Raw genomic sequence first — 11,330 nt, forward strand, 5'->3', positions numbered from 1 at the left:
GGGGCGAGATTGGCCGATCTTCTAAGAGACGTCCTCAAATTTCCACAGTCCAAAAGATTATTTTGGACAGATTCGGCTTGCATCCGGCAATGGCTGCGAGGAACGGCATGCTTCTACAAAACTTATGTTGCTAATCCTGTGGGCGAAGTTCAATCCCTGACGTCATCAGAAGAGCGGAGATGGCTTCCAGGGACCGCGAATGTAGCAGGTGAAGGGACAAGAAGTTGACTCCAAAGCACTGGTCCATTTTTATCCCACCGATGGAAGCATTGACCCTCATTCTTGCTTGATTCAGAGACGTATTGGCCGGCGGATTGGGAGAGGAACAAGAACATGCAAGATATCAAGCCGGAGAGGCAGTTTTTGGTGTTTCCAATCCAGACAACGGATCCCTCCACTTTCTTTCAACTCCACTGTGGACGTACGAACCTTGGAAGTGGACATTTGCACGTTTGGCACGGTGGCGAAAACGCTCCAGTCTCGGAGTGCATGAACCCAACCGTCAGAAAACAGTGCATGATGTAACTGAGAGCTAAGTTTGGCTTTTACGGAACTACCAAAGTGAATAGCCCTCCTCAAAGAAAAGAGAGGGAAAAAATGGAAGAGCATCTCCATTGAGCCACTTCATCCTTATTTAAACTAGAGGGGGTTAATGCGTGCTGAAGGAAGGATCCGAAAGTCTCTACTCCCGTTTGATGCCAAACACCCTATCATTTTGGATGGTCAGAGCTGTCTTTCTCACCTTCTTGCCTAACATTATCATCCGAAGCATCATCACGCGGGAGTGGACTACACGTTGGCAAAATTGAGGGGACGCTTTTGGGTAACTCGAGGAAGAGAGCTCCTGAAGAAGCTAGCAGGGCAGTGCTTCTTCTGCACGAAAAGGAGCTCTACACCTCTGACCCAAATCATGGCGGAGTTGCCAGAGCGAAGATTTCGACCGGCCCCTCCCTTTCAGTCTACGTCGATGAACTTGTTCGGACTATTCAACGTGCGAGTGTCTAGAAATGAAATTGAGAAGAGTTGAGTAGCCCTATTCGACTACTTTTGTACCCTAGTTGCTCACCTTGAAGCGTGCCCGAGTCTATCAACCGCAGATTTTCTGAACGCCTTCCGTTGTTTTGTCAATGTTAAAGGGCAACCGCAATTCATGTATTCGGACCGTGGAACCAGTTTTGTGGGTGCAGAAAAGGCGTTGCGAGTTCGACTTGAAGAGATTCATGCTGACACGGACAAAAATTCCAAAATATAGGAAGACTTTGTTCAAAAAGAGTTGCAAACTAGCAAAAAGGCTGAAGAGCACTTCGAATCCAGTAATTGTGGCTAGTCTCCAAAATAAGTTGGACGTAGTTCAGGGTAAGATTAAGGCCTCATCGAATATGACCAGTTACAAACTGAGAGTAAGGTGGTTCAGGAGGTCAGGTCGAATCCGAAGGCATTTTTCTCTTATGCGAACTCTAAGAGAAAAATGAAACACTCTGTTGGGCCTTTTGAGGTTGATGGGGCAGCCATTAGCAATGTAGAGACTATGGCTAACATGCTTGGAGATCAGTTCTCTAGTGTGTTTTCAACCCCACTGAGTTCGGAAGCAATAGCTCATTGCTCTGAAGATGAGTCTGTTGAGATTGACATGGTTAGTCAAGCTGAGCGTTTAGATGATCTTGTAGTCACAGATCAAGATGCTTTAGAGGCCATAAGGGACTTGAGGCTTTCGAGCTCTCCTGGTCCTGATGGTGTGACATCTCAGTTTCTGATGAGATGCTCACTGGTTCTCGCTGCTGTTTCTCCGTACTTGATGCGCTGCATCTTGGATCAGGGCAAGTTTCCATCTTCACTAAAGTTAGCTCATGTTGTTCCAATTTTTAAAGGGGGAGATAAGTCGCTCCCCAGTAATTACAGGCCGATTTCTCTCACTTCGAATATTGCGAAGGTGTTGAGAAGATCATGAAGTTCAAACTTGTTGAATTTCTTGATATTCATGAAGTCCTTCCTCCTAGCCAGCATGGGTTCCGAGCACATTTTAGCACGGTTACCCAACTGATTGAACATATTGAGCGGGTTATTGAGGGACTAGAGAGTCATGAATCAGTTGATGTAGTTTATCTCGACTTTGCCAAGGCCTTTGCCAAGGTAGATCTTGGGCTTTTAGTTAACAGGCTCCATGAAATTGGGATCCAAGGCAGGGTTCTCAATTGGTTAAAAAGTTTCATTTCTGGTAGGAAGCAATTGGTTAAGGTTGAGGGATCCCTTAGTGACATACATGATGTCAAGTCAGGTGTTCCCAGGGTTCGATCTTAGGGCCCCTCTTGTTTATAATATTCGTTGCCCGCTTCAAAAGCTTAGTATCACTGCCAGTCTCTCTTCTTATGCTGACGATACAAAGTTAGTTTCTGGTAGGAATGGCCAAGATTCCAGTAGCCTTGCAAAGGACTTAAATCGAATCTACTCTTGGGTAACTGAGAGTAATATGGCCCTGAACGGAATGAAATTCCGCTCAATGACATTTGGGTCAACTCCTTTAAATACTCCACTCGTAGATAATGGAGGTAAAGATATTGAGCAGGTCTCATCTATGAAAGATCTAGGTGTAGTCCTCCAAAATAATGGAAAGTTCGATGAGCATATCCAGCTGAAGGTGGGTAAGGCTTTTCAAATGTGTGGTTGGATATATCGCACGTTTAAGTCCAGAGATAGCATCACGATGCTAACTCTGTACAAGTCGATTGTCCAGCCACATCTTGAATACGCCTCACCCATTTGGGCTCCAATGAGTTCAGCAGGTTTGCAAAAGGTCGAGCAAGTCCAAAGATGTTTCACTAGGAACATCACAGGAATGAGAGAGCTCTCGTATTGGGAAAGGTTAGAACGGTTGGGATTGTACAGTACTCAGAGAAGGTACGAAAGGTATCTGATATTGTACGTTTTCAAAAGTATCCATGAGCTTTGTCCCAACCCAGGGTTTAGGGTCAATTCTAGTGACCGTAGAGGCTTAATGTGCGTTTTGAGAGCACCTTCAAGTCTTCGAGAATCCAGGCTAGTTCGAACAATGAAGTCCACATCTCTTCTTTCTCGGGCTCCTTCATTGTTTATTTGCTTCCCTCTGATATTCGTAGGGAATACGTAGGCCTTGTTGATCCTGTAGCATCTTTCAAGTCAGACTTGGACAAATGTTTAGATAGCATTCCAGATCAACCCTACATTCAAGGATTAGCTCGGTCTGCCAACTCAAATTCGTTGGTAGACTAAATATTATATAAAAATTGAAAGGTAATAAATAGACGAATTTATAATCTTTCATTTTAATAGTACTGGGGATTACATTCCCTGTAGCGGTTAGGAAAGTCCGTGAAAAACCAAACCAAAAAAATAAATAAATAAATAACGCATGAATCGACGTCACACACCAGCAGGTATCTCAGGCTTCGTTTGAGTTGGGATTCCTCAAGTCTTGGCTTTGGTTGGTCGTCACTCCGTCTCTATCTCAATATGTCTGCACTTTTTCTCTTATTCTCCTCTAGTTTTTGCTCTGGGCTTCTCTCACGAGCACTAGCTCGATGTTGGCAACATCATTCACAGATAGACCACTCCAATACAGGATTTCGCTTCTTCACTTCTCACGCCATTGAGAGCTCCATGGCTCAATTCCATGTTCCTCGGGGCACTCCTGGGCCTCAAGCAAACACAACTTGACAATGGGGCGGACACATATCCCATCAAGGGTTTTTGGACGCGAGACCTCCGCACATTCCCAAGTGGCCTGGATACGTCTCTGTCACGGCCCCCACCTTCCAATCACTTCTCTTGGCTTGGGGTCTACCACCAACACAACATCCCCCACCGCCAGGTTACCTGTTTGTGCGTGCCACTTTGCTCTTGCTAGCATTGTAGGTAAATAATTATTTTGACAAAGGTCCCACACTTTGTTTACCAGACCCTGGACATGCTCATAGGTGGGTCGGAAGGAACTGAGCTGGAACAACCAAGGGAATTCTTTGTTCGGTCGCTGCAATAGGAAGCTGTTTGGGGTGAGAGGGTTTTCGTATTTAGGGTCACCTGACACATAGCACCCATCAGAAAAACCCATGAGAAAACCCATCACTTCTGATATCACAAGGCGAAATTCAGTCTCATTGAGTGTTCGCCAAAGCCTTTTGTCATGCAATACAGCCTGAAGAACCTGCTTAGCCGACTTTACCAAGCTTTCATGTAAACCACCACGATGTGGGCCCTAGGGTGGTTGGAACTGCCATTCCAATCCTCGCCCAACCAACTCTCCTCTTGTCTAAGCATGAATCTCTTCAAGTCGAACTCGCAACGCCTTTTCTGAACCCACAAAATTGGTTCCACGGTCCAAATACAAAGCGTTCAGAAAATCTGCGGTTGATAGACTCGGGCACACTTCAAGGTGAACAGCTCGGGGGCAGAAGCAGTCGAATAGGGCTACCCATCTCTTCTCAATTTTATTTCTGGACACTGACACGTTGAACGGTCCAAACAAGTCCACTGACGTGGACTGAAAGGGAGGGACCGGTCGAACTCTTCGCTCTGGCAACTCCGCCATGATTTGGGTCATAGGAGTTGCGCTCCTTTTCTTGCAGAAGAAGCACTGTCCGACTATCTTCTTTAGGAGCTCTCTTCCTCGAGTTACCGAAAACCGTCCCCTCATTTGTGCCAACGTGTAGTCCACTCCCGCGTGATGATGCTTCTGATGATAATGTTGGGCAATCAGGTGATAAAGACGGCTCTGACCATCCAAAATGATCGGGTGTTTGGCATCAAACGGGAGTAGAGACTTTCTAAACCTTCCATCAGCCTTCATCAACCCCCTGACGTCTAAATAAAGATGAAGTGGCCCAATCGAGGTGCACTTCCATTTTTTTCATTCTCTTTTCTTTGAGGAGGGCGATATCCTCTGAGTAGAATTCACTTTGGCAATTCCGCAAAAGCCAAACCTCGCCCTCAGTTACATAATGCACTGTTTCTTGACGGTTGGGGGTTGGGGTCATGCGCTCCGAGACAAGAGCGTCTTCGCCACCGTGCCAAACGTGCGAATATCCACTTCCAAGACTCGCACGTTCCATAGCGGAGTTGAAAGAAACCGGAAAGAAATCCGTTGTCTGGATCGGAAACACCGAAAACTCCCACTTCGGCTTGATCTCTTGCATGTTCTGGTTCTTCTCCAAATCCGCCGGCCAACACGTCTCTGATTCAAGCAAGAATGAGCGTCCCTGCTTCGGAGTCGACTTCATGTCCCTTCATCTGCTACATTCTCGGTCCCTGGAAGCCATCTCCACTCTTCTGACGACGTCAGGGATTGAACTTCGCCCACAGGATTAGCAACATAAGTTTTGTAGAAGCATGCCGTTCCTCGCAGCCATTGCCTGGTGCAAGTGGGAATCTAAATCTTAGATGATCGGTCAATCTCGCCCCTAGCACAGCAGAACAGAGCTCCAGCCGGGTCACCGACTGGGGTGACTTCGGCGCCACTTTGGTCTTGGCCATTACCAAATTGCTTGTGACGTCATTATTCCATGGCAGTTGAAGAACATCCTCCCGGCGGCCACCTTCTCTCGTCTGTCGCTCAGGGATGGACAAAGTCACGAATTTTGGACACTTTTCAACTTTGTATCCTTTACTTCGGCAGAAGGCGCATAGCATCAGCGACCCACTGTCTCCTGTTTTTCACCCGAGGTGTCGGCCCCGTGGGCAGATCTGACTCTGCCTTGAGCTCTGGCCAGTTTGGATCAGTTGATCCACATTTGGATGGTCATCACTCCGTCTCCCTCAATATGTCTGTACTTATTCTCCTCTAGTTTTTGCTCTGGGCTTCTCTCACGAGCACTAGCTCGATGTTGGCACATCATTCATAGATAGACCACTCCAATATTGGATTTCGCTTCTTCACATATTGAATAGCAGTAATTGGGAATCCCAAGGAGAAGAATCATTTCAGCAAACTATTTTCAAAGCCTTTTTAGTCTGTTTGACGACCAGTTCAGCCGTGCCATTTCCCCATTGAGAATGAGCGGGAGTCTCATTTAGGGTGATCCCAAGAGATATCAACCAGAGGTGAAGATCTGTCCCGGGCAATAAAGCTGCCTCTGAGTCACTTCGAAGGATCCGAGGCAAAGCCAATTGAGGAAAACCACAATTCTCCAGCGTGTGTCGGATGTGCATCTGAGATTTAGAGGGGCTAGCGATGAGAACAAATAAAACGAGAAATTGCAGCAAATCAGATGAACCACACAATTTCTTCATAGAGACAATGGGAATCCTTCCACGATGTCAAAATTGAGGATTTCTAACGGACGAGATGCCCGCTCATTGGTACCAAACTGGTGAAGAGGCCCAACATCTTTGCAGCCAAGCTTGCATAGAAAGCATTGGGCTGTATATTTCCACACAGATGTTTTCGATGTAGGGTGAAAATATTTGGTAGAAATGTATCGTAATATTTTGGTCCGAGATTTGCGAGATCCCATAGACGAGTAGTGATGCAAAAAGAGTAGGTGGGGAAGAAATGATTCAGGCAGAACAAAAAAAGTAGGTGGTTGTTAGGACCTTTACGATAGAGTAATGATTTGACCACGCAGAAAGGAGATGCCTTGTGAGTTCCCTGTGAAGACATTTTGGTCAGAATATTTCGACAGGTCATATCCTGATCTTGAGCTTCTTTAAACTGTGCCATAGAAACACTCCCAGAATGGACGACCGCCGAACCAGACACCATGGTTGGAAACGTCCCGACTGGAACCTCGGTGTTGTGAATTTGTGCCCTCGAATCGGCAATGTGATGGTACAATGATCGGAAAGATCATTGTGAAGAGCTGCACGTCCGAGGCATTTTAATTTTTCGTTCCCGTGCTACCGAAAAGGGGGGGGGGGCTGGATGATGAGGCGGGGCTTTGGAGTTTTCTTTCGAGTGGAAAGAGATTGGCCATGACGACCGTCCAAGGTACTCATGACTTTGGCTGTCTACAACAAAATCACCTAATTAGAGTATTTGGTTTTTTTCTTCAATTCATAAGATGTCATCATATTCATCAAAAACAGGCACAAGAAGCGAGAAGCACATTAAAATTGTAAGTGAAAGCAGGATGGATCTTCTTTGCAAGTCAATGTTTTGAATTAGGGCTGGTTAGTTTTTCATCTTTGCCTGATGTTTTTGTTCCTTAGTGTTGTAATGTTAATTAGAATGCCAAATTTAAGAAACATAGTTGGCATTATCTCAAGATATTGTCATGAATATAATCACTCCAAAGAGTAACAATACTTTGTTCAAAGATGAAAATATTGAGTTTATCATTGCTCAAAAAATGAGGTGATTACAAAGAACACTTTCACAACCATTTTTACTTACTCTGATGGTTTGCACAATTAAAAAATGTAATTTAGTTAAATCTTAACTTCAACAGACGAAGTGCCTGGTAGGAATTAGAATCTGCAGATCATAATCAATCCAAATTTTATGGTGATAGTTTGGCTCTCTAATTGTTAATTTTTCTGGTCACCAAGCAGCTGTTGTGCCCAAATTCTGTTGTAGACAGTTAAAGTCATGAGTACCCCGTCCAAATCGAGCAACCTGCTTACTTCAGTCAGTGTGAAAGATTTTCCATCCTGGACAACCAATCGATGGAGGTGTCAGGAGCTGGCCCCAAAAATTACCAATTATGAGATCAAACTCCCTACAGTTCACTCGCCCTTTATTTCGCGGTAAAAACGATCTTTCCCACACATGTACGTTCACTAAAAAAGGGGCCCACGTTGTTGGCTCCTCCTTTTCCGCTGTTGTTCAGCTGCCCTTGTTTTTGGGGCGAGAGATCCAGCGGAACCAGGATTGGGATATCACGAAACGTCTTAATTATCTGATTGGGCTCGTCCCAAGACATACCCCACCCGGAGAGAATTCTCCCGCTGGGTTGGGGTACGGGGTTTCCTTCAAACTCAGGAGGGCGAAAGGTGACAATGGCAGGGGATCGTTCGGGTTCAAGGNGGGATATCACGAAACGTCTTAATTATCTGATTGGGCTCGTCCCAAGACATACCCCACCCGGACATAGCCCTTGGCGCGACCGAACTCACTCATTGTCTACAAGGGGTCCGGAGCCCGTTGACGACAGAAAAACCAATTCACTAATAGGGCGCTCGTATTGGGAGAACGTACATCCTTGACCATGACCCGGGGAGATGGCGGTCTCGACGGCTGCGGACCTCACGAGACCATCTCTATCCACCATGACGTCCACCACCCGTGCCATAGGCCAGGAGCAGCGGTTTGCGTTCTTGTTCCTTAGCAAAACCAAGTCGCCAGTTCTGAGATTCGTTCTTGGTTGTTGCCACTTGTTTCTTTCCTGAAGGTTTCTAAAGTAGTTGGCTCGATAGCGGACCCAAAACTGGTCGGCCAGGTATTGAACCCGCCTCCATTGAAGTTTCCCGTAGGCCATGTTGTCCCTTGGAGAGAATTCTCCCGCTGGGTTGGGGTACGGGGTTTCCTTCAAACTCAGGAGGGCGAAAGGTGACAATGGCAGGGGATCGTTCGGGTTCAAGGATATAGTCCACAGGGGGGTCGAATTCACTACGGCAGCTGCTTCCTGCATGAAGGTTTGTAATTCGTCGAATGACAGGGGCCTTGGCCCAGCTTGGAGGAGAGCGGCATCCAGAGCTCTTCTCACTTTTCCGCTCCCAAACTCCACCAAAATGAGAGGCCCCAGGTGGGTTGAAGTCCCAGTCAATGCCGCGATTATTGAGTTCGTTTTTTAGGCTTGCGATGTCTAGCTCTCGATTCAGGCTGCTGACGAAATTGGTTCCACAGTCGCTGCGGAAATGGTTGCACTTTCCTCGGATGGCCAAGAATCTTCTGAGGGCATTCCGAAAGAAGCTCGTGTCCAAGCCTAAAAGCATCTCTACATGGACAGCCCAGGAGGCAAGGCAGGTTAGGAGTAAAGCCCAAACTTTCGACCTGCCCTTGTTGGATCTAGTAGCAGCTCGATCCTTAGTTGACATCCAGCCCACAGTTGGAAAAGGGTGCAGTCTTGCTCAGTCGGTCCGGGGGCAAATCCGCCACGATCTAGTCCATCAGAGGATCCCTCAGTCTTTTGCAGAGTTCGCATTGAGCAATCAGTCGCCTTATTTCCTTCGCAGATCCTTCAACGTGGAACCCGGTTTCTCGGACCGCACAGGCGGTAACGTCTAAAGACAGCCTCCCACTCTGAGTACCCCCTCGTTGTCCAGGATGGGAGCCAAGGGGACAAATCGGTGACTTTGGGGCAAAGTTTTCCGGGATGCAAGACAGCTCAGCTCCAGAGAGAAACACACGGCCTGTGCATCTCGCACCAGCGCTAAAATAGCCTGATCCTGCGCCTGCGTGGGAGAAAGCGTTTCCAAAGTAATTGCCCTCTTTGCTGTTATTGTTGATCTGAAGCGGCGAAGCTTCCAAATAATGCGTGACACCCTCCAAGCCACAGTATCCCACCGTCCGTGAGCCAAAAAGAGATGATCAAAAAGGCCCCCAAGAGGTGCCGCAGCCACCTTCAACACCCAAGGGTTGGCTTCCTCGAATTCGGGTAGCTGATCTGTCTCTAATGGTGGTTCAATGCCCGGGATGACCAATGTAGATTGCCGGAGGAAGGGTGGCCCTGTCAGCCAACATGTTTTGAGGAGAGAGTATGGGTCTGAGGGCCTAGATGCCACATCCCCAGGGTTCTGCTCAGTTGAAATGTAGCGCCACTGGGAGGCACTGCTTGTATTAAGAACCAGTTCCACTCTTCTGGTGACATACTTTGAGAAACGTCGCTCTCTGTTCCTCAGGTAGCCCAGCACTACCAAACTGTCGGTGTAATAGTAGATTTGGTCGGGCTTCTTCTTTAAAACTTTTAGAATGCTAACAGCGTCCTGGGCAGCGCCGACCGTCGCGCACAATTCCAGTCGTGGGATCGACCGTGCTTGTCGGGGAGCAACCTTTGACTCTCCATGGAGGAAAGCAACATAGACATTCTTCCCCTAAACTGATCTAGAATAGATGACGTTTCCTATCGTGTCTTGGGAAGCATCGGAAAAAACATGGAGTTCTTACTTGTAATCAGAATGGAAGTTGTGGGTTCGCAACGCTCTGGGGATGGTCAGAAGATGGAGGGATGACAAGGACGTTTTCCATGCTTCTCATTCCATGGAATATCGATCTGTAAGGGGGTCATCCCAATCCAATTCTTGAATACTGGGGTCCCCGCCACTCTTTTTGGGGATGACAGACCGCTGGAAAAGCCTACCGGCCAGAATAACGGGGCTAATGAATCCGATGTTGTCGTACGGGGCGTTGACAGTTCCCAGCACCCCCCTCCTAGAGAAAGGCCGATCTGGGAGGCTGGTGGTTACTGAAAGTTGGTCCTCTCTGAGGTTCCACGTCATCCCCAAGGTGCCCTGGGCGTGATGGTTCTGGGGCAACAAGTCCTTGATCTCCTCCGCCACTTCAGAGTCTGGGAAGGCCGCCATTACGTTGGTTCTGTTGGAAGCGATCTTGTGCAGGCGTATGTTGAATTTGGCCAAGATCCCGCGCGTTTCTCTCAAAATGTTGATAGATCCTTCATCGCTCTGAGCTGTGCTAAGCCCGTCATCTTCGATAAAGGTCCCGGCCAGGTAGGATGCCTCCAGACCGCGACAGGTCACTCTGAGGGCAAAGGTTGTTACCGCGGAACTAGGTCTGTTGCCGAATATGCGATACTCCACTAGATCTTCATTTGGGTTGTTCCCTTGGAACCAAAAGAACCGCATAAAGTTGCGATCTTCTTTAGGCACAGAAAACATGTGAAACATTGCCTCAATGTCGGCCGAGAATCCCACGGGGCCCTCCCTGAACCTTGTGATCACGCCCCGCAAGTTGTTGCTCTGATCTGGTCGCTGTACAAGCTGAAACTGTACAAGCTGAAGATTCAAGCTTGTCCCATAGAAGAGAGCCGAGCTGTCAAAAACCAGTCGCACTTTCCCCTTCCTCTTGTGCCGAACCACAAAACAAGGGATCCACCACGCCTTCCCCGGAACAGGCAACCTTTCCTTCATCAACCAAAATAATCCAACTCAAAGACGAAAAGGTATGACGCCTCGAGAGAGACTTTAATTGCATCAAAAATATTTGCAAACCAAAATCAATTTCAACGAAAATCTCGAGGTTGACTAGATGCAAGAAGGGGTACGGAAGGGTAAGGAAGAAGAAGTCTCTGTAGACGCCGGTGAGAAGAGAGAACTGAAAATTTCGCCACAATTTGGATCAAATGGGCATATTGAAAACGCAATACCATCAATAAAACCATTATTGATTCCAATGAGTTTGTTGGGTC

The 11,330-nt window shown here is 47.3% G+C and overlaps 1 protein-coding gene across 1 annotated transcript; it reads right to left on the reverse strand.

Moving 5' to 3' along the window:
- Positions 1-10,158: 10,158 nt before the first annotated feature.
- On the reverse strand, positions 10,159-10,800 carry LOC131882466 (uncharacterized). The gene has a single exon (XM_059229613.1). It carries the CDS (start codon positions 10,798-10,800, stop codon positions 10,159-10,161), a length of 642 nt encoding a protein of 213 aa, XP_059085596.1.
- Positions 10,801-11,330: the final 530 nt, after the last annotated feature.

Source organism: Tigriopus californicus, chromosome 6 (genome assembly GCF_007210705.1).
Source record: "Tigriopus californicus strain San Diego chromosome 6, Tcal_SD_v2.1, whole genome shotgun sequence".
Taxonomy (NCBI): domain Eukaryota; kingdom Metazoa; phylum Arthropoda; class Copepoda; order Harpacticoida; family Harpacticidae; genus Tigriopus; species Tigriopus californicus.

Excerpts from the sequence above, each read along its gene's own strand:
- LOC131882466 (XM_059229613.1), bottom strand. The coding sequence starts at position 10,800 with ATGTTTTCTGTGCCTAAAGAAGATCGCAACTTTATGCGGTTCTTTTGG.